At 50.1% G+C, this 22,510-nt stretch overlaps 1 protein-coding gene across 4 annotated transcripts in view; it reads right to left on the reverse strand.

The window, feature by feature from the left end:
• Positions 1-11,007: 11,007 nt before the first annotated feature.
• The window catches only part of THOC5 (THO complex subunit 5), a 29,183-nt gene continuing 17,680 nt past the window's right edge, over positions 11,008-22,510 (reverse strand). For 3 of the 4 annotated variants that reach the window (XM_074206276.1, XM_074206277.1, XM_074206273.1), the window contains exons 8-20: positions 20,668-20,800; positions 19,223-19,300; positions 18,943-18,983; positions 18,707-18,806; positions 18,247-18,355; positions 16,936-17,037; positions 15,621-15,717; positions 15,009-15,123; positions 14,139-14,242; positions 13,891-13,978; positions 13,175-13,290; positions 12,597-12,787; positions 11,008-11,244 (exon numbers count right to left, since the gene is read on the reverse strand). In XM_074206276.1, coding sequence (XP_074062377.1) covers positions 11,181-11,244; positions 12,597-12,787; positions 13,175-13,290; positions 13,891-13,978; positions 14,139-14,242; positions 15,009-15,123; positions 15,621-15,717; positions 16,936-17,037; positions 18,247-18,355; positions 18,707-18,806; positions 18,943-18,983; positions 19,223-19,300; positions 20,668-20,800 — 1,338 coding nt within the window. In that variant the 3' untranslated portion in view covers positions 11,008-11,180. The remainder of the gene's footprint in view (positions 11,245-12,596; positions 12,788-13,174; positions 13,291-13,890; positions 13,979-14,138; positions 14,243-15,008; positions 15,124-15,620; positions 15,718-16,935; positions 17,038-18,246; positions 18,356-18,706; positions 18,807-18,942; positions 18,984-19,222; positions 19,301-20,667; positions 20,801-22,510) is intronic. The other variant, XM_074206274.1, reaches the window with a different exon arrangement.

Raw genomic sequence — 22,510 nt, forward strand, 5'->3', positions numbered from 1 at the left:
AAGTCATTGTCTCCAGGCCTCAGTGTCCACTTGTGTAAAATAAGGGCATCCTTTTGATGTTCAGTCATTTTTCAGTTTTGTCTGCTATTCCAGGACTCCATTTGGAATTTTCTTGGCAGAGATACTGGAGTGGTTTGCCATTTCCTTCTCCAGCTCATCTGACAGATGAGAAAACTGAGGCAAATAGGGTGAAGTGACTTGCCCAGGGACACAGAGCTAGGAAGTGTCTGAGGCCAGATTTCAACCCAGGTCTTCGGACCAGGAGCTCTAAGCACTGAACCACTAGCTGCCTCATGTCTAAGATAATCCATGAGAGGGACCTAGAAAGCCAGCAGGACTGTAGTAACCTGACTGCAATGCAGAGCATCTGCCGGGCATTCCTCCTTGCTGAGAGGAGACAGAGCTGATTGGAAAGGGGTCAGAGAGCCAGGAGATGATAGTTGCAGCTTCTTCAGTTGGCTGGGATAAGACAAAGTAATGATACCAGGGCTAGGGGACATGCTTTGAGTGGAGGGAAAAGAAGGGCTTCCTATGGCCTTGAAAAAATGGCAAGACACCCTTGAGTGTTTGGTCAGTGATGGTCCATTGCCAGGGAGGTTTTTCTCTTCTATTTCTATGTCCATGATGAATTCTCCCAGTGAAATGTAAACTCTTTGGGGGGATGGAGATTTTTTTCATTTCATTCAAAGTACAGTATTTTTACCTGACTGGTACTTAATGTTCAATTAATTTTTTTCTGGTTTTTGCAATGGGGTTTAGGTGACTTTCCCAAAGTCATACAGCTAGGTAATTATTGTAGGAGGCTGGATTTGAACTCAGGTCCTCCTGACTCCAGGGCTGATGCTCTATCTACTGTGCCATTTAGCTGCCCCTAATGTTCAATTAAATTGAAAGTCTTGCCTCCTGCAGCGAAAGAGGAGATGGTAGCCAGAGATACCGCTGAGAGCCTGTCATAATGAAATGTGAAACAAGGGGACCTCTCAATTCCCTTTACCTGGATCTGCCCATGAAGGAGCATTGTGTGAAGTCTTGGGAAGAAGAGGAGCCAATGACAGAGAATTATATAACCTTTGGGGTGGGAGGAGACTTCAGAAATGCAGTCAGAGGATCCTGGATTAAGAGGGAGAAGAGACCAACTCACGTTATTTTGTATCTGGAGAAACAGAAGGTCAATGGGGGAAAAGATGTTTCCAAAATCACCTGGATTCTTTGCCTCCATGTCCAGAGGCACTGCCTGCTCAGAGGAGAGAAATATGGGGATGACTCTCTTAAAGTAACAAAGGAGACGCGGCAGACTCAGGACTGCTCAGCTTTCCTGACTCTTCATCCAGTTTCCTCTCTGGTACATCATGTCCTCATCACCCCAAGGACCACACTTGAATGTTAAGCCTCCCAAACTTGAGGGTAGAGGTGTTTCCCCTCTCCTCTCTACCCCCTTTACCCCCTTAGCTCAGCACCCCCCCCCCAGTGACTCAAATTAGAGTCACTCAAATTTCTCCACAGGATCAAGCTTTGTGAGTTGCAAATGAACAAGCAATGTCAAAGCTGGGAGAGGCCTCAGAACAGGGGATGTCAGGACTGGGAGGGTCCTTAGAACAGGAGATGTTAGGACTGGGAGGGACCTTAAAACAGGGGAGGTCAGGACTGGAGGGGATATTAGAACAGGGTAAGTCAGAGCTGGGAGGGACATTAGAACAGTTGTCAGAGCTGGGGATGGGGGCTTAGAACAGGGGATGTCAGGGCTGGGAGAGATCTTTGAATGTATATGGGTCAATCTTTAATTTTTACAGAGGAAGGATATGAAGACGTGAGTGAAAAGATGACTGTCAGCCAGAATTCAAATCCACCCTAGAAAACCAGGCTTTGGTTACCCCAGGAGTCAGATTTTAGTTACTAAAGGGCATTGGGAAGCATTGTCTCTTGGGCTGGTCACTAGCCCTCTCAGCCCCTCTGGTAACCACCTCTGGCTGGTCCTAAAGCAGGGGAGCTCGGACCACAGAGAAATGGTGTCATCTCCTTGTATTGGAAATTTTTCTGGACTGTGGGGGGGTGTCCTCTATTCAGTATTGGCTCTTTGTGAACAGTTTCCTAAACCACTTTGGACTTTCACAGCAAGGCTGACCTTGGTCATGCCCTTAGGGCAGGGTGCCTAGAGACACCAAGCAAGCTCAGTAGGCAACAAACACCACCCATGCATAGAACTAAGGGAAGTTGCTCATGTGCAGTCATACTTAAGCCCCACCCTTGGAGCATGGGCAGTGGACTTTACCATGCCTACACCAGATGTCCACCACCCCTTAAACTCCACCTGTTCCACCCATCACAGAAATATATTTAAGCAAAGTGCCCCCTCTTCCTACTGGACTCCGTCCAGGATGCTCATTTTTCTCCAAACTGGATCCTCATGCTCCAGTTCCATACTGCTGGACCAAGGTGATCTCAGTTTCATGGGACTGAATCTGTGTTGATCTAAATCTAGTCACTGCCTTGTGACTGTGTCCTTTCCTTTCTTTTCCTTTTCTTTCTCTATCTTAACCATCCTCATTGCTTAACCTTACCACCTTCTTAGAAATTCACCCTCTTCAAAGTGATTATCCCCTTTGCTATTCTCTCCCCAGTTTTCTCTTTTTTGCTTAACTCATTTCTTCTTAGAAACTCATCTAGGTAGGGGCAGCTAGGTGGTGTAGTGGATAAAGCACCAGCCTTGGAGTCAGAAGTACCTGAGTTCAAATGTGACCTCAGATACTTCATCATTACCTAGCTGTGTGGCCTTGGGCAAGTCACTTAACCCCACTGCCTTGCAAAGGAAAAAAAAAACTAAAAAAAAAAAGAAACTCTTCTAGGGCAGCTTGGTGGCACAGTGGATAGAGCACTGGCCCTGGAGTCAGGAAGACCTGAGTTCGAATCCAACCTCAGACACTTAATAATTGCCTAGCTGTGTGGCCTTGGGCAAGCCACTTAACCCCATTGCCTGAAATAAATAAAATTTAAAAAACCTCATTTTCTTCACCTAGTTGAAGTAGCTACATTTGATTCCCACGTGACTACTCTCTCTCACATAGAGATCTCTCTCTCTTTGGCTCACAGGGATACTGAAACTCTCTATCTAGCTGCTTCCACAAAGGATCCAACTTGGCAACTTTGAGTTAGTTTATAAACTTTGGTACAACCCAGGAATTAAAGTCTAAGCCTGTCTTTTTGGGTCAGAGATTGGGGAGTTCTTCACTCAGACAAACCACATTGTATCATCCCACCCTGGTTGTTCTGGAAACACATTTGGGGGCCCTGGGTAGGCCCCTGTGGCCCTCTCTCCAGCAGCAACACCAGATCATGCTTCACCTTGGTACTCCATCCTCCTGGGCCATCCGAACTGCTGCCACTTCTCTCTACTTTTCCCGTCTTTCTTTTTGCTGCTCCTCTAAGTCTATTCTCTTCCCCAGGTAGGGGCGGCCTCTTTTCAAAGCTATGTCTCATATTTAACACATTAAAAGCATTTGAGATGTTAGAAATGCATTTACTTCCTTCCTTGGGCCTCAGCCTGTCATCTTTAAGGGGGGCAGGTGGGGCAGGCCTAAATGATGATCAAGACTTCTTCCAGCTCTAAGCCCATCTCTTTGAGGACAGACATGCTGTGATATTCTGAAGACAAAGCTACCGGTCTACCTTCCACTTCCCAATGTGAGGTATGTGCAAGAGCCAATGTTGTGGGTCACTAGGTGGCACAGTGAATCCGGGGGCAGGAAGCCCTGAGTTCAAATCCAGTCTCAGACTTTCACTAAGTGGGTGAGCCTGGGCAAGTAACTCAACCACGTCTGCCTCAGTTCACATATCTGTAAAATGGGGATAATGCAACGTCTCTCCTGGGGTTACTATGAGGATCAAATGAGATTCATTTGTAAAATGTTTAGCATGCCTGCTACATGGTAAGTGTTTAATAGTTGCTTATTCTTTCCCTCTCCCTTTTTGGAGGGAGAATTCTGGACAAGGCATGTGCAGCTTTATGAAGCTATCTCAAGTGTGATGAGATGCTGCGGGTGATAGAGGGTTGCTCTCCATTTAGTCTCCATACAAGGGGTGGATATTTTGTTGGGTGGGTTGTACAGGGGCTCGTTTGAGCTGAACAATTCCTTCCAATTTGGAGACTTGATATTTCTGAATCATAGGGTTCACCTAGCAGTCCTCTAACTTTTACAATTCAGGGTCCCTTCAAGGGGAACTTAAAAATTATTAGGCTCTCCCCTATCCCCCAAAGGGCTCTTGTTTATGTGGAATTATATCTATTAATATTTACCATAGTAGAAAATTAAAACTTATTATGGTAAGCAGTGTCCTTAAAGACCTGAGGGTTTGGGGGACCCTCAGAGATCCCTGGACCACCCTTCGAGAACCTCTGATCCAATCCAAGCTGTTCAAATGATGAAAGAGATCCAGAGGAGGTAAGGAAGATCCCCCAACTTACATGGGTGAGATTCAAACCCAGATCCTCTCACCGCTCTCCCATTGCCTAGGAGGATCAGGCAAAGCATGGAAGGTTTACTAGCAATGGGGTTTCCATCATGGTTCATCATCCTCTGGCACTGTAAGTTGGGTCATCCTTGAAAGCCCTCTTCTCACTTCACAATCTCTCTGTGGTCTCATGGGCCTCACAGATTCCATGATCATCTCCCAAAATGGCTCCCAAGACTGTTTTTACACCCCCTAAACTGGAACCAGGTCTCAGTCCCCAGATCCTGGCCACATTAACAGGCTCCCAAATTAAGTTCCCCATTTTCCCCTTCTCCAAACTTCCATATTCCTGGGGTTGGCACCACTCTCTTCCCAACACTTGGCTTCATGACTGGAGTCACCAATGATGATTTTCTTTCCCTTTCTCCCCACCCCCCAAATCCACTTCCAAGTCCAGACACTTCTGAACCATAATCCAATTAATATCTGTCCCATCCTCCCCCCATACAGTCTTAACATCTCTCTTTGTAATAATTTCACTTCATAATTTCTTATTTCCTCTAGTCTCTCCCTTGCCTGATTAATCCTTTGCATAAGGGACAAAGTAATTAATCTTGAGCAGGTTGGCCACCCCTAGAGCTTCTTCTGCTGACCTGGACAAGAGGATAAAATAAAATCTCTTCAGACCCTTCACACTGTGGGGCTCTCCTTTTCTAGCCTTTTCCCATACTACCCACCACCACACCTTGCATGTTCCAGTCACACCAGGCTTCCAACTGTCCCCCAAACTCATCAGGGTGTCCCACACCTCTTTCCATTCACTAGGCAGCTAGGTGGCACAGTGGATAGAGCACTGGTCGTGGAGTCAGGAGGATGGGAGTTTGAATCCATCTTCAGACACTTGCCACTTACTAGTTGTGTGACCTTGGGCAAGTCACTGAACCCTGATTGCCTCGCATCCAGGGCCATCTCCAGTCATCCTGATCCATTTCTGGTCACTGGACCCAGATGACTCTGGAGGAGAAAGTGAGGCTGGTGACTTAGCTCAGGCCCCCCTCACTCAAATCTGATTCATGTGCTTGCCATGGCATCACCTGATGTCGTGGTCTTCTTCGATATTGAAAGACAAAAAGGCCCCAAAAGCCCTGCCTGGAGTGCCTCCCACCTCATTGTTGGCTTCAAGACTCAGCCTAGATAGCACCTCCCTTAGGAAGTCTCCCCCAAGCCTCCTGCCCACCCGCTCAGCCTTCCCTTCCCCTTCTTTAGATTTCCTAGAACACTTGGAATTTCTTCTCTGCCCCCAACTTGTATTTTATTTCTCTGGTACACCAAGTTCCCTATCTCATAGAGAATATAAGCTCTGGGAGAGCAGGAACTGTCATTCTTCGGTCAACGTTTCCCACATATAGTCATCAAGTTGAAAGACAAGAGGCAGGTAGGGTTTACTCTCGGCCATGGACGGGCTGCTGGGGCTGGCGGGAATGACCCTCTGTTATGCGGCAGAAAAAGGATGCTAATTCTTCTTGCTTGTAAGTAATAGGAATCATTTCCAATGGCTCCAGATCTATGCCAGAGGCGGAGATGCTTGGAAGGGAAACTACGCAGGCAGCCACCCCAGGCTCGATGTCCCTTGGCAGGATGCCAAGGCAGGCCTCCTGGGCACCTAAAGAGGCCTAGGAATGACTCAGATGGTGGAGAGTGCCCTAGGCTGGGAGGATGGAGAACAGACTTAGAAATCCAGTTTGATAATTAAGGACATGAGAGCCGTCTTCAGGAATTTGAAAGGATGTCATAGGGCAGAAAGATTAGCCTTGTTTGGCCCCAGAGGGGAGAAGCAGAAATAACTGGGTAGAAATTAGCAGGAAAATTCAGGTTTGCTCTAGGGAAAAGCATCCTACCAGAGACCTGTTCCAAGCTGGAATGGGCTGTCTTAGGATGCATCACAGGAGAGCTTTATTTTATTTTATTTTAACTGTTTATTTTTTTATTTTTATATTTCTTTACTTTACTTTTGTTAGCTATTTTTTAACATTCTCTTTCTCCCTCTCTCCACCCCCCCGAAAAAGCCAAGTAATATGTCAATTATACATATGAAATCACAGAAAATATATTTCCATATTAACCATATTTTAAAAAGCCAACAAAGTGTACAAAGCATACTTCAATGTACACTCAGAGTTCATCTCTCTCCCATGAGGTCTTTAGCAGAGGCCAAGAGGACTGTGGCACAGAGATATTGGGGAGGGAACTTTTGTTCATGCCTAGATTTGGCCTCTGAGGTCCCTTCCAATTCTCAAATCACATGATTCTGTGACTTTTTGTCCAGGGATCCGAGTCTAGAAGCACAGTGGAAAGGACAAAGGATTTTGAAGTCAGAGAACCTAAGTTCAAATCCTGATTCTGCTACCGCCATACTGGGAGTTCTTGGAGAAGTCGCATAAGTCTTTCTGGGTCTCAGTTCCTTCATCTGCAAGATGACCCACCTAGAACCACTCTGAGCCTCAGTTTCCCATCCTGCAAAAAGGTTCCTTGACCTACCCAGCAGAATTGGTGTGAGTCCAGTGCCTTATAGAAGTGTCAGACAAGGGGCTGTCAGAGCTCGAGAGACACAATCAAGAACTGGAAGGGCCTCTGGCAGGGTGTCCAGTCCCATCGTGGACCCGAGTTCTCTTCGTGACTTCCCTCACAAGTGGACCTCAGCTTGGAGACCTCCTATTTTGTGACAGGGCTAAGGAAACCTGTCTCTCATACTCACACCCACTGCCCCTGGCTCTGCCTTCCCCTTACATATAATGGATGCTCAGTATTTGAGAGCCGACTCCCCCCCAATCTTATCTTGTCCACCCAAGAGTTCCAGGGAATCTGAACATAGGAGGGTGATACTACAAGAGAAGAGAGGAAAAGGAAGAAGCGTACTACAATGGGAAAAGGCCTGGGCTAGCAGTGAAGTTGGTCTGGATCCACACCCGCCACTAATCTTGTGATCTGGGCCAAGTCACCTCTCTGAAGCCATAAATCAGGAATGCCCCCCCCCCCCCAGGGAGATTATGAGCCCTGAAAGGATATGAACAGCTTCCATTTCTACAATGCCTACTTGATATGACATCATTTCACCAGGGGCTTGCCATCAGCCTCTCAGACTGATGCCACAGATCCTCTAAAGCCCCACTTGCCAGCTAAGAAAGTTGAGATTTAAGCAGCAAGTTTCCCCGAATCTCAGTGGTTTTCTCATGAGATGTCTCCAGGTGAAGGCTGGTGTGGAGGGGATTCTTACTGAGCCCAGGTCTCTACCCACCGGACCACGGTGCCTCACATGATAACTAGGAAAATGCCCAATAAACCACATGTTGGGAAGATGGAAGGTCGTGATAATTATGGGAGATATGACAATGATTTCAAATTTTGCATGGTACTGACCCCAGATGATGCCCTGGAGCCCCGTAGCAAAGCTTAGTGGTTGACTTAGCCCCATCTGAAAAGACCATCAGCCCTTCCTGTCAACAGGTGTTTTCCACAGGGGCCTCTGGGAAGGCTGTTTTGGAGGTTCCAAATGCATTGAAGCACTGTAGAAAAGGTGGCCTTACCTAGCCAAGGCCATCACTAAGCCAAGTTCAGAGCAGTAGCCCTAGGGCCTGCTCACTGGCAGCTTGATGACCAGGGCACCAATGCCGACTCTGGCCTAAACTGACTGGGAGGCCTCTAAGGCTCTTCCTCAACTCTTCTGGCCAGCCTAGGGGAGGAGAGGAGAGCGGATTCAACCTCTGCTGGCTCAGCTCTGGGAAGCAGGGATGCAACCAAGAATGGATTCTCTCCTGCTCATTTGGGAAAATGCTTTTTTTCCAACTTGGGTCGATTGTCCCAATTTTTGGGCAACTCCTAGGTTTTTGAGGAGCACTGGAAAAGGGCTAAGTGTTGTCCCATTGGCCATCCACAAGATGCCTCTCGTCCTATGTCCTTGCTTACAATGCCTAGGCCAAGTCACCCACTCTAGGTCACCCAGTTAATGAATTTGTGCTGAAGCTAGCAGGAGGATCAGGATCTCCATGGATGTGAGAATCAAATACAGCGAGTGTGAAAGGGTTCGGGGAAGTGAGATGCTAATTCTATGTGGCAAGGGACACGTGACCTGGGGAAGGAGTACGTGGACTGACTCTGGGGGCTCCTTGAGGCCAGGCAGCATTGTAGCAGGGCCCGGGCTGGGACCTGTGAGTGTGGGCTCAGAAGGGCGTCCTCACTCACACTCTTGGCAACTGGAGTCACTATATTTTCTTGATAGGACGTCCCAAAGGGCACAAGACCTCTCAAACAGAACACTCAAGGGGAAAAGGCCAAGACCAATCACTTAAAACACAATGAATTGGAGGTGGGGGTGGGGAGACTACACATCATATAACATCAAAATCTGACATTCAAGTCAAGACACAGAGGTGTCTACAAGTCATTCCCCAAGGCAATGTTTAAAGGATATGGAGTTTTCAAAAGAATTAAAGCAAAAGAACCAGATACCGTAAGGGGCCAGGGATAGGAAACTAAAAGGGACAGAAAGGGCCAGGAAGTCCAGACCCGCCCTTAGGTCAGGAGGAAAAGGACTCACTGCCTCAACTACACAATGCTCCATGCCATTCACAGGTTTTACTCCACAAAGAACGAGCAGGTACAATAACGGACAACATGTCTAAAAACAATCACCCAGGACGATGTGAAGACAGGTGCTCTCGCCTCCAGTGGTGGGACGAGCCATCGACCCAGCCATCTGAGAAATCAGTTTGGTTTTGGACAAGAATTGAGCTGCTCGTACCCTCAAAGGTGACAGTGATCACACATCACCTATCCAACATACTCATAGTCGTGCTTTTCGTGGTAACAACGGAATGGAAACAAAGTGGGGGGTGGGGGGAGTGGCATCAAATGGGGAGAGGCTGAACAAATTCTTAAGTAAACATAATGGTTATGCTTTAAGAAACCTCAATTATCAGTAATTCTGAGACATGGGAAGGCTCAACTGAAGCAGACTGAAAAAAGCAAAACCAGGAAAAACAGATCCTCAAGACATGAATATGAATGAAGATGACAAAGCTAAAAAGGAGCTAACTCAGGTTCAATGCACTGGCCAAGCTTGGTCCCGGAGGGTGGATGACACACCCTGCTCCATGCTGGTTGGGAGACAGATGGGGCTATGGATGCAGAATGGTGCCTGTCTTTGGACTTAGTTCTACTTCTTTGGCTGTGTAGTGGCTTTTATCACATGGAAAGTTCCTCTGGGGAGACACAAAGATGGTGCCCACATACAAAGGATTCTAATTCCCTAAGGCCCAGTGCCGTTTAAAAAAGAGCAAAGAAAAGGTTTGGGATCAATACTCAACTGCACAATCTGTTAAGGAGCCTCCTGGAGCTGGGGCAAGTTAAAGGGGTTTCTTTCTTCCTGTACCTTTGGGAAAGGACTCAGAAATTAATAAGGGAGAGACCAGGGAGGCCAGCATAGTGAGGTGGGAAGAGGGTGGGGAGGCCTGAGGTGCTGCGGAGCCAGGAGCCACTGGGCTTCCAGCTCTGACTCTCCCGCCGTGCCTGGGCTCAGGCCTGGCTCTGAGGGGCCTTTCCTATCAGTGACAGGAATACTTGACTTGCTCCTCTTCACAAATCCCAACTGATCCAGAGGGAGAAACAGGTGCAGCACAGAGGTGGGCAGAGCGCCGGGAGTCTGCACACTTGGGTGACTTAGCACCTCCCTCTGTGACCTCAGAGGCAAGTCCCTCTGGCCTTTTGGGCCTCAGTTTCCTCTAAGCAGCCCATGCTCCCCTTCTCTCTTTCCACCTCTGCTCTCTGGGCAGTCTGTTCTAGAGGATGCTCCCTTGCCAGGCGGCCAGCACCCCCTTGCTGAACTCCTGCCCAGCCCAGGCTGCCTGCTCCCTTGCTCCCGTTCCCACTGCTGAGTCAGTGGCCCGTCTTCCAGACAAGAATAGAAGTCAAGGCTGCAGTGCAGGTTCCATTAAGAGGCTATTTTTAGGCTCCCTTTCCATCTTATTCAGCACACACAGCAGTAAGGCCTCAAGGGATGCAGGTGGCTCAGGCCAGGGATGCTGCTGGTCATGGCTGAAATGCAGGGGCCTCGTGGGCTAGAAACTGGGGACAATGAGGCAGAAGCTGCCTCAGGAAAGGGTGCCTTCTATGTGAGTCCTCTCTAAAAGGGAAGAGACTGCCTATCCACAATCCTAATCAAATCACAGCAAAGGCAGAAAGGAAGGATTAAGCAGCAAGAGAAGTCTGCCAGACCAGGGAAGGAGAGAGTGAAGTGGTGGGTGAACCTGTGTGGAACATGGGGAGGTCCCTCATCAACCAGGATCCAAGAAGGACAGCTTTGGAGGCCACATAAATGCAGCAATGAGTGGATGGGATAGAGAAGCCCTGGGGGAAGGGGAAGATGCCCTGCCTGGACCATCATGAGTTGTTACGCAGTCCCCCCACCCCAGTTGGTTAGGCAGGAAGTAAACCAAAGGTCTGTTTACATTACTTGGTGGCCACCTAGGACAGGATCCTTGACACAAACACAACAGAGGACAGAGCTCACTTCACCCAGGGAATATTTAATATAGTAAAAATACAAAATTGATTTAAGACGACCTGGAGAAGCACACAAGTCACCTCCAGTGTGGAAAACTGGGACCCACCCACTGGGGTATCTGGAACCCTTTTGGAAGCTTGTCATGTGATGGGACAGACAGAAGGCTGTCTGATGGTCAACGATGGCTGAAGAATCCCTGTGGATAGTTGAACTTGAAGGGCTTCATCCGACTGGGACCCCTGGGGAAAGAGGCACACACCTGTCCTCAGATCTCCATTGGCAGCACCTCACTCACCCCCACATTCACCCCGGGAGCTTCACTGGTAATGCACCAGGGGACAAAGACAGAGATCCTGGGCACAGCACGGGAGGGCCATGGCTGGCTCTCTGTACTTGTCTAGGGTCACTTTTTTTAATTTAATGTGAAAGGTGAAGCTATTAGGGGCAGAAACTTAAATCTGTCCTGAGCACTAATTTCACTGATGATTCTCTTACAATGAAAAAAGAGGGGGGGCCCTCCTTATACAGGCCCCTGGGGGCCTAACAAGGTCTCTTCACTGCTGCTGACGAAACCATCCCAGGGAGGACATGAGAGGATCATGGAATGGGATGCAGAGTTAGAAAGGACCTTGGAGGCGCTGGTTCAATTGTGGAAAAGGAAGGTAAGACAAGTTCTGTGATTCGTCCAGAGTGCCAGGGCCAGGCCCAGAACTAAGCCCCTTGTCTCCTGTCTCTCCACTTTGAGCCTGCCTCTCACTGGTCCAGTTCCAGCTGTCAGCAACAATCTAGTTTCCAGGAGATTTGAGCCCAGAACCTGATGCTCCAGGTGGTTTCATGCCCTCCAGCCCCTGCCATATCACCAACTTGCTAAGAGAAGGGAGCTTTCAGAAACTGAGAGAACACTGGGCAGAGCTCCATGCTGGGCAAAGTTTGGAAGGGGGTGCAAAGAGCTGTGTGTGGAGGGCTGAGAGGAGGGAGGAGAAAGAAGCAGCCCAGAAAGGGAGAGCAAATCTTGTCCCTCAGCCTGGCAGAGCTGGAAGCTAATGAGCAGGGCAGATTTCTGCTGAGCCTTCTCTGTCTGTGGCCTCCAGAGAGGCAGGGTGGGGACCAGGAGGCAGCTGGGCAGGGAAGCAAGGAGTAGATGGAAATCACTTTCTAAGCTTTTTTATTACTGCTCCTTCCTTTTTCCACACCAAAAAGATAAAGAGAGAATACTGAAAATTCATCTCAAAGGATTTGAAATCTATTCCTAAGGAAAAAAAAAAGGACATGGTTCATGGAAAGAACCTGTGGTACCTAATCAAACCCTTCCTTAGTGCCAACCGTGTGGAGCAGAGGCCAGGAGGTGGAGAAGATGCTCCTGACGAAAGCAAGCCCATGTAGGGACGAGGAGAGTGTATTGGACCCCAGAGTGATGCAGAGTGCCTGTGGCACCAGCTTGGATCTCTGGCAAATCCTGCCATGTTTCCAAGCTAAGTTGTGTCCTCCCTGCCCCCAAGTCACCTCCAGTGTGGAAACCCGGGACCTCCTCTCTAAATGCTGTGACCACATGGTCCATCCCACTAGGCCTGACCTAGTCCGGTCTACTCACCTGACCAGTCGGAGACACATCTTCTCCTGGGGAAATTCCTTGGGTCCTTCCACACTGGTGTCATGGCTCTCTGTCTCCAGGTAGACATCCAGCACAACACACAAGCGTTGCAATTGATTGGTGAGGAGCTGGTGGCCAGGCTTAGGTCCATAAAGCTCCCGATAGCACACGCTGACCTCGCTCTCCATGGCCTGGGAGGGACATAGATGTTTTGTCATCAATGAATGAACCTCTGCCCTGGTGCCTAAACTTGGTTCTCCCCCATTCTACCCCCAATGACATGGCCCCCAACTCTATGGGGTCAAAACCCAGAATCCTCCCTCTTTTTCCTTGCTTAGCACAGTGAGAGCAATTAGGATACCTTCTCTGCTCTATTTTCATGGGCTCAGATTCTCTCTGATCCCAAGGTCAGGGGGCCAGGTCGGGTTTAAGTTGAGATGGGGCTTGAGGACACAGGCTGCAAAGCCTGAAGGTGCGGAGTGAGGACTACCCCCCCCTTTAAGTAAAGGCAACATTCTTTGGGATATGCTGAGCAGCTGGAGGGCTCCCCAGTGAGGGGGCACTGCTCCAGTCCTTACTCGTATGTTATCATCATTGCTGCTGGTCTTCTCTCCTTTCCAGTTCAGACAAAGTCGGAAAATGGGTGGGATGGAGGAGTAGCCTGGGTTCAGCACCACGGCAGCCTGAAGCTTGGCTGGGAAGATGGACACAAGAGAAAAATCATCTAACAAAAAAAAAATTCTTGGCTGAGGCAGCAGCAATGCTCAAATTCTGTGTCCAACCTTGTATGAAGAGGGGGCAGCAGGAGCCACGGAGGATACCTCAAGGAGATGCCACACTCCCACAAGAGGTCTAGGGCCTGGCTAACCTGATCTCCGGGGCACGGTACACATGCCTAATGTCTTGGCTAAATCAAAAACCTCTGTTGCAACTTCAATAGGGATGGGGAAGGGCGATCACTCAGAACACTCTTGAGAGCCTGAACCTTCCACCTACTGGGGCAATGGAGCCAGGGCTAGGCTAGGAGAACCAATGGAGCTGCATCTTGGCTCTGGACACAGAGGAGCCTTTCTTTTACTCGCCTCAGGCTTCCCAAAGTGGAGAAAGGAAGGAAAGACCATCATCTCTACCTGTCCCTCTTTCTTTTTTTTTTTTTCCCAAGGCAATGGGGTGAAGTGGCTTGCCCAAGGCCACACAGCTAGGTAATTATTAAGTGTCTGAGACCGGATTTGAACCCAGGTACTCCTGACTCCAGGGCTGGTGCTTTATCCACTGCACCACCTAGCCGCCCCACCTGTCCCTCTTTCAATGAGAGCCATGTAATACAGGTGTGTGTCCTCAGCTAGGCCGGCCTCCACAATGTCCCGGGTGTAAGGCAGCTCCTGCAAGAGATCCAGGGGAGAGAGAGAAAGGCAGTCACTCATGAGGATGCAAGCAGATTGTGTGTGTGTGTGTGTGTGTGTGTGTGTAAGTGGATGTGTCCTCCAGGCTGCAGGTGTGGAGGCTCACCCTGGAAGCAGTTGTCTCCCTCCCAGTACATACCAGGTAGTCCTCATAGGCGATTGCCACCCACTTCACAAGGCGGGACACGATTTTTGCAGGAAAAAGAGACTGGCACTCACTGGAGACTGGCACAATGCCATGCTCTTTAAGAAAAAAGAGAGAAAAGCAGGGTGATGATGAGAGGATCTGGTGGTGGAGTAAGCCAGCAGCCTCCTGCTGGGCTTTTGGCTGTCATGAATGGGGCTCCAGGAGTGCAGGCAGGAGCTCAATGGTCCTATTGTCATTGCCTGTGTCCAATGTTCAGGACAGTTGGACCTCCACACCTGATATGGCTCCATTGTGAGAAAAAGATATTCACTGCTTCTGACAGCAAACACTGGTCAGTAAGATGAAAACCCCCTGGGCCTCAGTTTCTCTCTGGAGCCCCTCAGGGACAGGGTCCCAGATCAGTTTCTGCACACAGATGAACCAGTGAGGGGCTTCGGCACCAGTGAGTCACAGAGCTCCCAGAGCTTAGACCCCTGGGGGACATGCAGAAGTAGTCACTGCAAGGCTGGAGCCTCAGGAGGCTATAGCCCTATCCTGAGCCTAGAAGTCACCACCACTGTACAATCCTCTGAGTGGAGACCCCCCTCCCATGCCTATGGTTCTTTCTGCTGAGGTCAAGCCCAGGCCTCAGGCTCTGAGGAGACTATGCAGGGAAGGGGCTAGGAGCCCCACCACCTCCCTATCAATAGAGCAGCCCCAGTTTTTTCTATGCCCTGCCAGGTGGCGGCAGGCCTCCCACCAGAGGTCAGTTTGACAAGAGGGGCAGTGCAGTTCAGCATACAGGACTTCTGGAGAAGACAAACCCTTTTGGCAATGTCTAGTCTAGGAGCTGCCCAAAGTTCAGTTTGATGCCAGACCTACCCAATGAAGCAAACTGTTTGGTGAGAGCCAGGCGGGCCTGCAGCCGTGTCCTCAACAGCTTCATGGTGGTCTCCATGTGGCTGGCGCTTAGGGAGTTGTCCGCGGTCACTGTATGCTGAGGAGGGACAGACCCACATCAGAGTTCAGCTCTATCCTCATCATACCCTGGGCTTTTGGTCCCAATTCTCAGGGGCGGGGGAAGAAAGGGATGGTCTCCAGGTCCCAAGGGGTGCAGGCTGGCACAGGAGGCTTGAGAAGGACAGGGCCTCGCCTGAGGCTCAGTCTCTAGTTCCCAGGGGATGCCTGTGGAAGCCTTGAAGGGAGGTCTGGCCCACAGGCATTTCATCACAGGCTGATGAATGAATGGATGAATGAATGTATCAATCAGTGAACAGTCAGCCACAAGACACGCACTTCCTCTGATGGACAATGCCAGTTCTGCCATGCCTCCTAGGTCACAGTCAGTTCAAACAGTGTATCCTGTCAGAAAAGCTCAAGAAGCTTTATTTCTAAAGAGGGCTATGCTGCATCCTCTTGTGGGGAAAGACTGCCCAGAACCCTGCCCACTTGGGCCACGGTACCCCAGGGATGAGCCCTATCTGCTCTACATACCTGCGGCTGCTCTTTGGGGAAGTGCAGACCCCCCAGCTTCTGCACCCACAAATAGGGGTGCCCCAGTTCAAGCACATAGTCGCTCAGGGTCAAGATGCTGCAGTAAATAATACAGGTTGTTTCTGTCAAAGTGGGACCTCCTCTCAGGGCCGCCCTTCCTCCCTCTCCAAGAGGCTGGTAGCTCAGGATTCCCCCCCCCCAACTTGGTTCAAGCTCTGCTGTCTTCTGGTCACACCCAATTTGGATCTCATTACTGACTTGGCCCTGAACTTGTTGCATGACCTTGGGCAAACACTCAGATGGGTCTCAGTTTCCTCATTTGTAAAAAATGGGAACAGAGGATTGGCAAGATGCCTTACTGACCTTGAGGCTTTAGATGCAATGCCTGCCTCAAAGGAGGATGTGCTTGTGCCCTCCTCCAGCCATTCTCAGGCCACCTTACATGTGAGTGTGTGTGTGTGTGTGTGTGTGTGTGTGTGTGTGTGTGTGTGTGTAATACATACCTCACAGTTCACACATTCTCTGTAGTGAAGGATCACTAATTATACGTGGAATGGACCTCAGCCTCATTTCTTCCCCCAGACCTAAACCCAGAGGTGGCCAACATAAAGGCAGAAAGACCTAGGTTCAAATCTTTCCAAGAACATACTAGCTGTGTGATTCTGGGGAAGTCTCCTGCCCTGTCTGGGCCTTACCTTTCCCATCTAGTTACAGCAAAGGGCTGGACTGCAGATCTCCCCATCCCCTTCCAGCTCTTAAGTTGCATCATGGGGGGGCTTAGCTTATTTGTGATGGGATGAGGCATCCTCTCAAACTGTCAAAGGTGATGATGGCTAACTCTTCACTCCCCTTCCAATGGTCTCGTTCTATTTGTTCTGAATCTAACCAAAGGGCAATGGGCCCCCTTGACTCCCAGGAAAATGTCCACTTGGGCTCTCCCTTCCAACCTCCACTGCAAACATGGTACTCCTTTTACAGAGGAAACTGAGGTCTTTCCAGGGCATGTGATGGTCAAACAGTCAAGATTCCAACCTACATCTCCTAATGCCCGTTCCAGGGAGCTAGGGAAGAGACTCGGGGAGTCTAATTTTTTAGTGGCCCATCAAAAATTTGTCAAAGGTCACATGAAATTTCACATCTACAACTAGAATATAACCTATATTACCAATGAGTGTAATGACAAAATATAATAATGCCGCATGCATGGGCTTTACAGCCACACGGGGCTGGCAGGTTGCGAGTTGGTCACACCTACCTAAGGCATCTTTCACTAGAAACTTGAACCCTGTGGGAAGAACAACCTGAGCTGCCTTACCCAACTTTATCAAACTGGTACCGGTTGGCTGGGTTGGGAGTCTTCTTGCCGTGATCCCCAGGATACAGGCAGCTTAAGATCATATCAGGAGATAGCAGGTCACTAGGAAGAGGAAGGGAGAGATATGAGGACTGGGCCACCAGGCCTAGGAGCTCCTGCCTTCCAGGGCCCTCAGCCTAACCCAAAGAGCCGCAAGATCCTGGAGCAGGTTTTCACTGGCATGCTCTCAGATTTCTCAACGCCTGTGAGGAAAGCCACATTTTACAAAACAAAAGGAATGTCCAGGGTCATAAGCTGGAGATGGAAGGCCAGGCCAGGTCTCTGACCAACATCTGTCTCCTGAGGGCCACATGGCCAGGTGATCCTGCTGAAGAAGTGCTACAGAGTTTGGGCAGACTGCCCTAAACAGCTGCATTACTAAGGGCTTGGGTCTGTCTGGCTATTAGTCTGGCAGGGTGAGCCCAGTCTCATGCAAATTGCAGCAAGCACAGCCCAAGGGAAGGGACATTATCTTCGGCACTGGAGACAAGGTGACCCAACAAACCAGAACAAAGCTGGCGGCACCGACCTTGCCACTACCCACATGGGCTGGGACAGAAAATAATTAAGTGTGACAGGCAGAAGAGAGCTGGCCCCGTTCTCTCCTCCATCAGGCAGACTGAGCACATTTCATCCAAAAGGAAATTGAAGTGGGTCCCTTTGCCTGAGGGGGAGTGTTTCCCAGCCCCACTTTCTGGCTAGATTGATGGGGTGTCTCCTCTAACTTCTTTAACAAAGGAGAGATCAGAAAGGGACAGGGGCCCATGTACAGAGCTGGGGGAGTTTAATGGCCACCAGCCCCCAAGGGCTCCATCATGGCTTCCAGGATAAAGAGCTCAGGCAGCTTGGAGAACCTCGGGCTCCCTCTGATGGACTCAGAAAGAAACAGAGGCAACTGTAATCAGTCCCCTAAAAAGGATAGTCAGCTAAAAGGGGGCTCTTCTGGCTAAGCCTTCTCCATAAGCCTGGGCATCTGATCAGGCTCCCAGAGTCTCCCACTAAGGAAGGTTCCAATACAGCCTCCCCACCTGTCTCCTATCAAAGGGTTGAGCTCGGTTGCTATAGGTGAGCTCAGGGAAAAACCAATTCCCTTTGGGATGTCCCAGGAAAGCTGAGACAGCAGAACGTCCCCCCAAGACTCTGGTCCAAAGGTACCTTTCTAGAGGGGATGCCATCAGAGCAGGCCCTGACTGTGGGAAGAGGGCTGGAAAAAAGAGGTCCCCCCACACCTCTCCTGCCACTGCCTCCCACAACAAGTTAGGGAACACGCACCCTGCGCTCACTGGAGTGATGATCTCTGTTGCGGTGCTCACTCTGGCCTTCACAGTCATGATGTTGAGGTTCATGAGGTAATAAAATGTCAAATGGAGCACACTGTCATCTGCAAGAGAACAGGGGCGAGGGGGTCACAGGACAGACACGGCCCATCTGGGTCAATGCTCTTGGCCAACAGAATAAAATGGGCACCGGGCTGCCTAGCTGGCAAGTCATCTCTGAGCCCACCCCTGATCCCTTCTACAAAACTATGGTGAGAAGAGCAGAAAAACTCTTCCAGATCCCCATAAACTTCAAAACATTCAAATTGTTGGGAAAAAACCTTTTTTTAAGCCCCAAACCTCAGAGGCAGTATAAATGGCATTTGATTTAGTGTCAAGAGATCCAGGTCTGGCTTCTTCCTAGCTTGGGCCCACTGCCTCCCATGTCCTTATTATGGGATCTCCTGCTGTCTCACCTTTGCACTTGAGGTCCAGCATGACTGACAATGGATGTCTCTTGAGCATCTCCTTCCTCTTGTCATCCAGCTGAACCCCCAGAGTGGGGCGTCGACGTTTCTGGGAACAAAAGAGCAGGGACCACCTTCTCACTGCTGTGGCCTCAGAGGCCTCCCCCAACCTTAGATGGCCCCAAAGGTCATCGGCCCCAGCTTGGCTACCCTTCAATTCTAGATTCCAGAGGCAAGGCTCTTACTGTGGTCTGCTCCTCCTCAACATCTGAGTCACTCTCGTCATCTGCACCCAAAGAGAGAAGGGAGAGAGATCAGGATTGCACCGAAGGATCCCTAAGAGTCAATGTATCCATGGCCCCCCCCCCCCCCCCCCAACAAGGGCCTGGGCTGTCAGGGAGAGCATGGGAACATCCCAGGCCTAGCAACAGTCACTTCTAACACCTGGACTCCACAGAATCAGAGGTGGTGTGATGATTTTGGACGTAGCAAGGGAAGGAAAAACAAATTCAGCCAAGCCTTTACCTTGAGAATCCTCAGGTGGTTTGTACAGAGCCTTGGCTTCTTCCACGCTGCCCTCGATAGCCACAGATAATTTTTTATCTGAAGGTAATTTGAAAACAACTCTTCAGGTCAAGTAGGTGAATCCCGAGGCCTATGGAACTTAAGAACTATGACTCTGGCTGGTCAGTTTGAGTCTTCAAACCATCACATGAGAACAAAAGACATGTCCAAGGAGAGGATATTTAAGATGCCCCTCCACTAGCAGTGCTCCCAGGGTAGGGCACAGTCTGGATGAAACCCCCTGGAAATTTGTTCTTAGAATTGCTCCCCATCTACATAGCCTGAAACCATGACTTCCAACCAGGTCTTAACATTGGGCCATCTTCCCCAGGTGGCGGTGGGGCTTGCCTGACTTCTACAAGATGGGAGGTTGACCGCTAAGTGACAGGCCAGTAATCCCATAGTTCAGAAGTTTCTGACTTCCCCATTTTGTGTCCTCTAGTACAGTTAAAGAGACCCCGAGTGTTCTATATCAAATGGGCCAAGAAAATGTCCTGAATCCCGGGCCATCAAGACAGTGTCTCAAGAGAAGTCACTGCTGTCTGGCCTAATCCAAGACTACTTCAAACCAGTAACCTTGTAGGGAACTGGACAAATATTTGTCCTTGATCCCCTTTTTTTTTTGAGCAAGTCCAATGTTTGGGGTGCTATTAGGAAAAGGGATAAGGAAGGCTGGCTTGTTTTGAAAGATACAAGGAAAGAAAAATACTCACCCTGCCTAGGGGGCTGGGAGGAAGGTTTCATGTAAGCTAATGTAGCAAACAGGACAGAAAAAAGGAAGGGAAAAAAGGAGACAGAAAGGAGAGAAGACTCAAGAAAAGAGGCAGTATTGCTGTAAGGAAGTGGTGCACATGGTCAGAGGGGAGAGAGGCCTTATGTGGTATGTCAGGCAGAGCCTTCCTCTGCAGGTAGGTGCGTCAAGGGGAGGCATAGCCCAGACCTCCCAGCCTCAGGGCCCCAGAGTCCCAAGCATTCCCTAGGGAAAGAACTGGATCTCTTCCTTCCTGGTCTTTAATCACCAACACACCTCCCTGCACCATGCACTGGCTAGAGGAAGTGAGTGCCAAGGCAGCAGCTGGTGACTGATGAGTGAGGATGGGGCAAGAGTTCCTTAGGAGACAAAGGATGCAGCCCCAGTATGGCCTGGCCCACCCCGCCCCACCTGCCTGTGAGACTTGCCAACCTTGCCAGACTCAAAGGCAAGAGCATCTCAAATGCTGCTGTTTCATCAGCTTCCGCCAGGCTTGCTCAGAAACAGGAATGGCCAAGGAGGAGCCTCTGTGCTGGGTGGAGGGGGAGGGGTAAAGCCACCCAAGCCTGCGGGAAGCATCCTCTGAGAGCCCCCAGATGCTGCCAGGGCAGGGCCACCTGGATACCCAAGCCCAGCCCTGCTTCCAGATACTCACCACAGGCCTGCCCATAAGCACTGGCTTGAACAAAGAGCACATAGAGGGGCGGGGGAAGGTGTCGGGCGGTCTCGTACTGCTTGTGGGCTTGGTCAAAGGGCATAAAGAGGTACTCCTGCACCGGGAGTGAGGCCTGGCAAAAAGAGAAACAAGAAACGACCTGTCCTGTATTGACTCTCCAGCCTGGTCTGGGGTGGGATGGGACATGCCTTCCACCCCCATCCCAACCAATCTGTCACAGAGGGGAGGCTCAGGAAACAAGATCAAGGGATTGGGGTCAGGATTTGTTTTTGTTTTTTTTTGCAAGGCAAGCGGGGTTAAGTGGCTTGCCCAAGGCCACACAACAGTTAATTATCAAGTGTCTGAGACACCGGATTTGAACCCAGGTACTCCTGACTCCAGGGCCGGTGCTTTAGCCACTACGCCACCTAGCTGCCCCTTGGGATCAGGATTTGAACCCATGCCCTCCTGCCACCAAGACCAGCATTCTATGTAATTCTATGCTACACTGCCTCAAAATGACAAAATGTCAAACCAGAATAGTTTGTCCTTGTGGGAAAGGAGGAGTCTGCCAGTCTAGCCGGCAGCTAAGGGCTGCAGGCTGGAACAGCTCAGACAGGAGGGTTTGTGAACAGGAGGGCACTGCCAATCCAAGGCCACATCTAACAAACTGGAGCTCTCCAAAAGCAGAGAGCTGGGCCCTGGTGGTTTCCTTTTCACAATGAGGCAGTCTCCAAAAAGGATGGATCACCCTGTTGGCTTGTGCTAGCAAGGATCTTCAAGGCTGAAGCCCCTCCCAAGGGCCCTGGGGCCCAGGGCCTTCTTGTTCAAGATGACCCCAGAATCTCCAGGTTGGAGGGGCTCTCCGAGGGCATGCAGGCCTTTCTTGCACCACCCAGCCTCTCTCAAAGACCTCCAGAATGGTCCAAAGCAGGTGGCTCGGCTCCCTCCATGCTGGGTTCGACATTGGGGCCCTAGTTCCTCTTCTGCAGCCTCTCCCTTCTTCCCGCTGGCTTTCATGACAGAGTGCTCTGTGTGCCAACTCCCCCACTTCCTGGTCTGCCTTGCTCTGTAACCCAGCAAGGAGGACAGAGCTGGCTTGAAATCATGACCTTGCCTGTTCCACTGCGTTTCTCCCTTGAAGTTCACTCTAAAGGACCAGCCTTACCCTCGGACCTTGACCACTCCTGACGACAGGCTGGCCAGGCCTGGCCTGGGGGAGTGAGGTCTGATGGAAACAAGCTCAAGTGCTGTCTCCTGGTTCCATCTCAAGGCCTCCAGGGACATGCAGGGAGTGGGGGAGGCCTACAGATCAGACTCCTCTCTGGATCTTTGGGAAGCTGACACAAGGCTTGACCTCAGAGCTACCCTCAAGCTCAGTCAGAGCTCCAGGGGTCACAAAACCAGTGTCATGATCAAGGAGAAAGACCCCTTTCCCTCTGGGTTAGATCACCCTTTGAACAAGGTGGCATCTCCCCCACACACTGTTGTTTTATCCAGCCCTCAGCCAGGGGGACACATCTTCAAGGAGTATGGGAGGTCAAAAGCAGACTAGCACTCAGAGCAACTCTTTATCAGGTGACAATGTTTCTCTGCCTCAAGCTGTCCCCACACAGGCCTTATTTCTACTGTGCCTCCTACCTATCTCAAAGGAGAAGGGCTCCCCCTGCGGGCTTGGGACATTGTCCTGAGAGTGACTGTAACACTCTATATCATGTCCTTGTTAACTGACACCAGCGTCTGCCAGAGGACACCTACCCACGAAGGAAGGAACCCGCCAGCAGCATGAGATCATCAATCTCTTCATCACCACTATGTGGCCCAAGCACCCTGACTTGCCAAT

This window comes from Macrotis lagotis, chromosome X (assembly GCF_037893015.1).
Source record: "Macrotis lagotis isolate mMagLag1 chromosome X, bilby.v1.9.chrom.fasta, whole genome shotgun sequence".
NCBI lineage: Eukaryota > Metazoa > Chordata > Mammalia > Peramelemorphia > Peramelidae > Macrotis > Macrotis lagotis.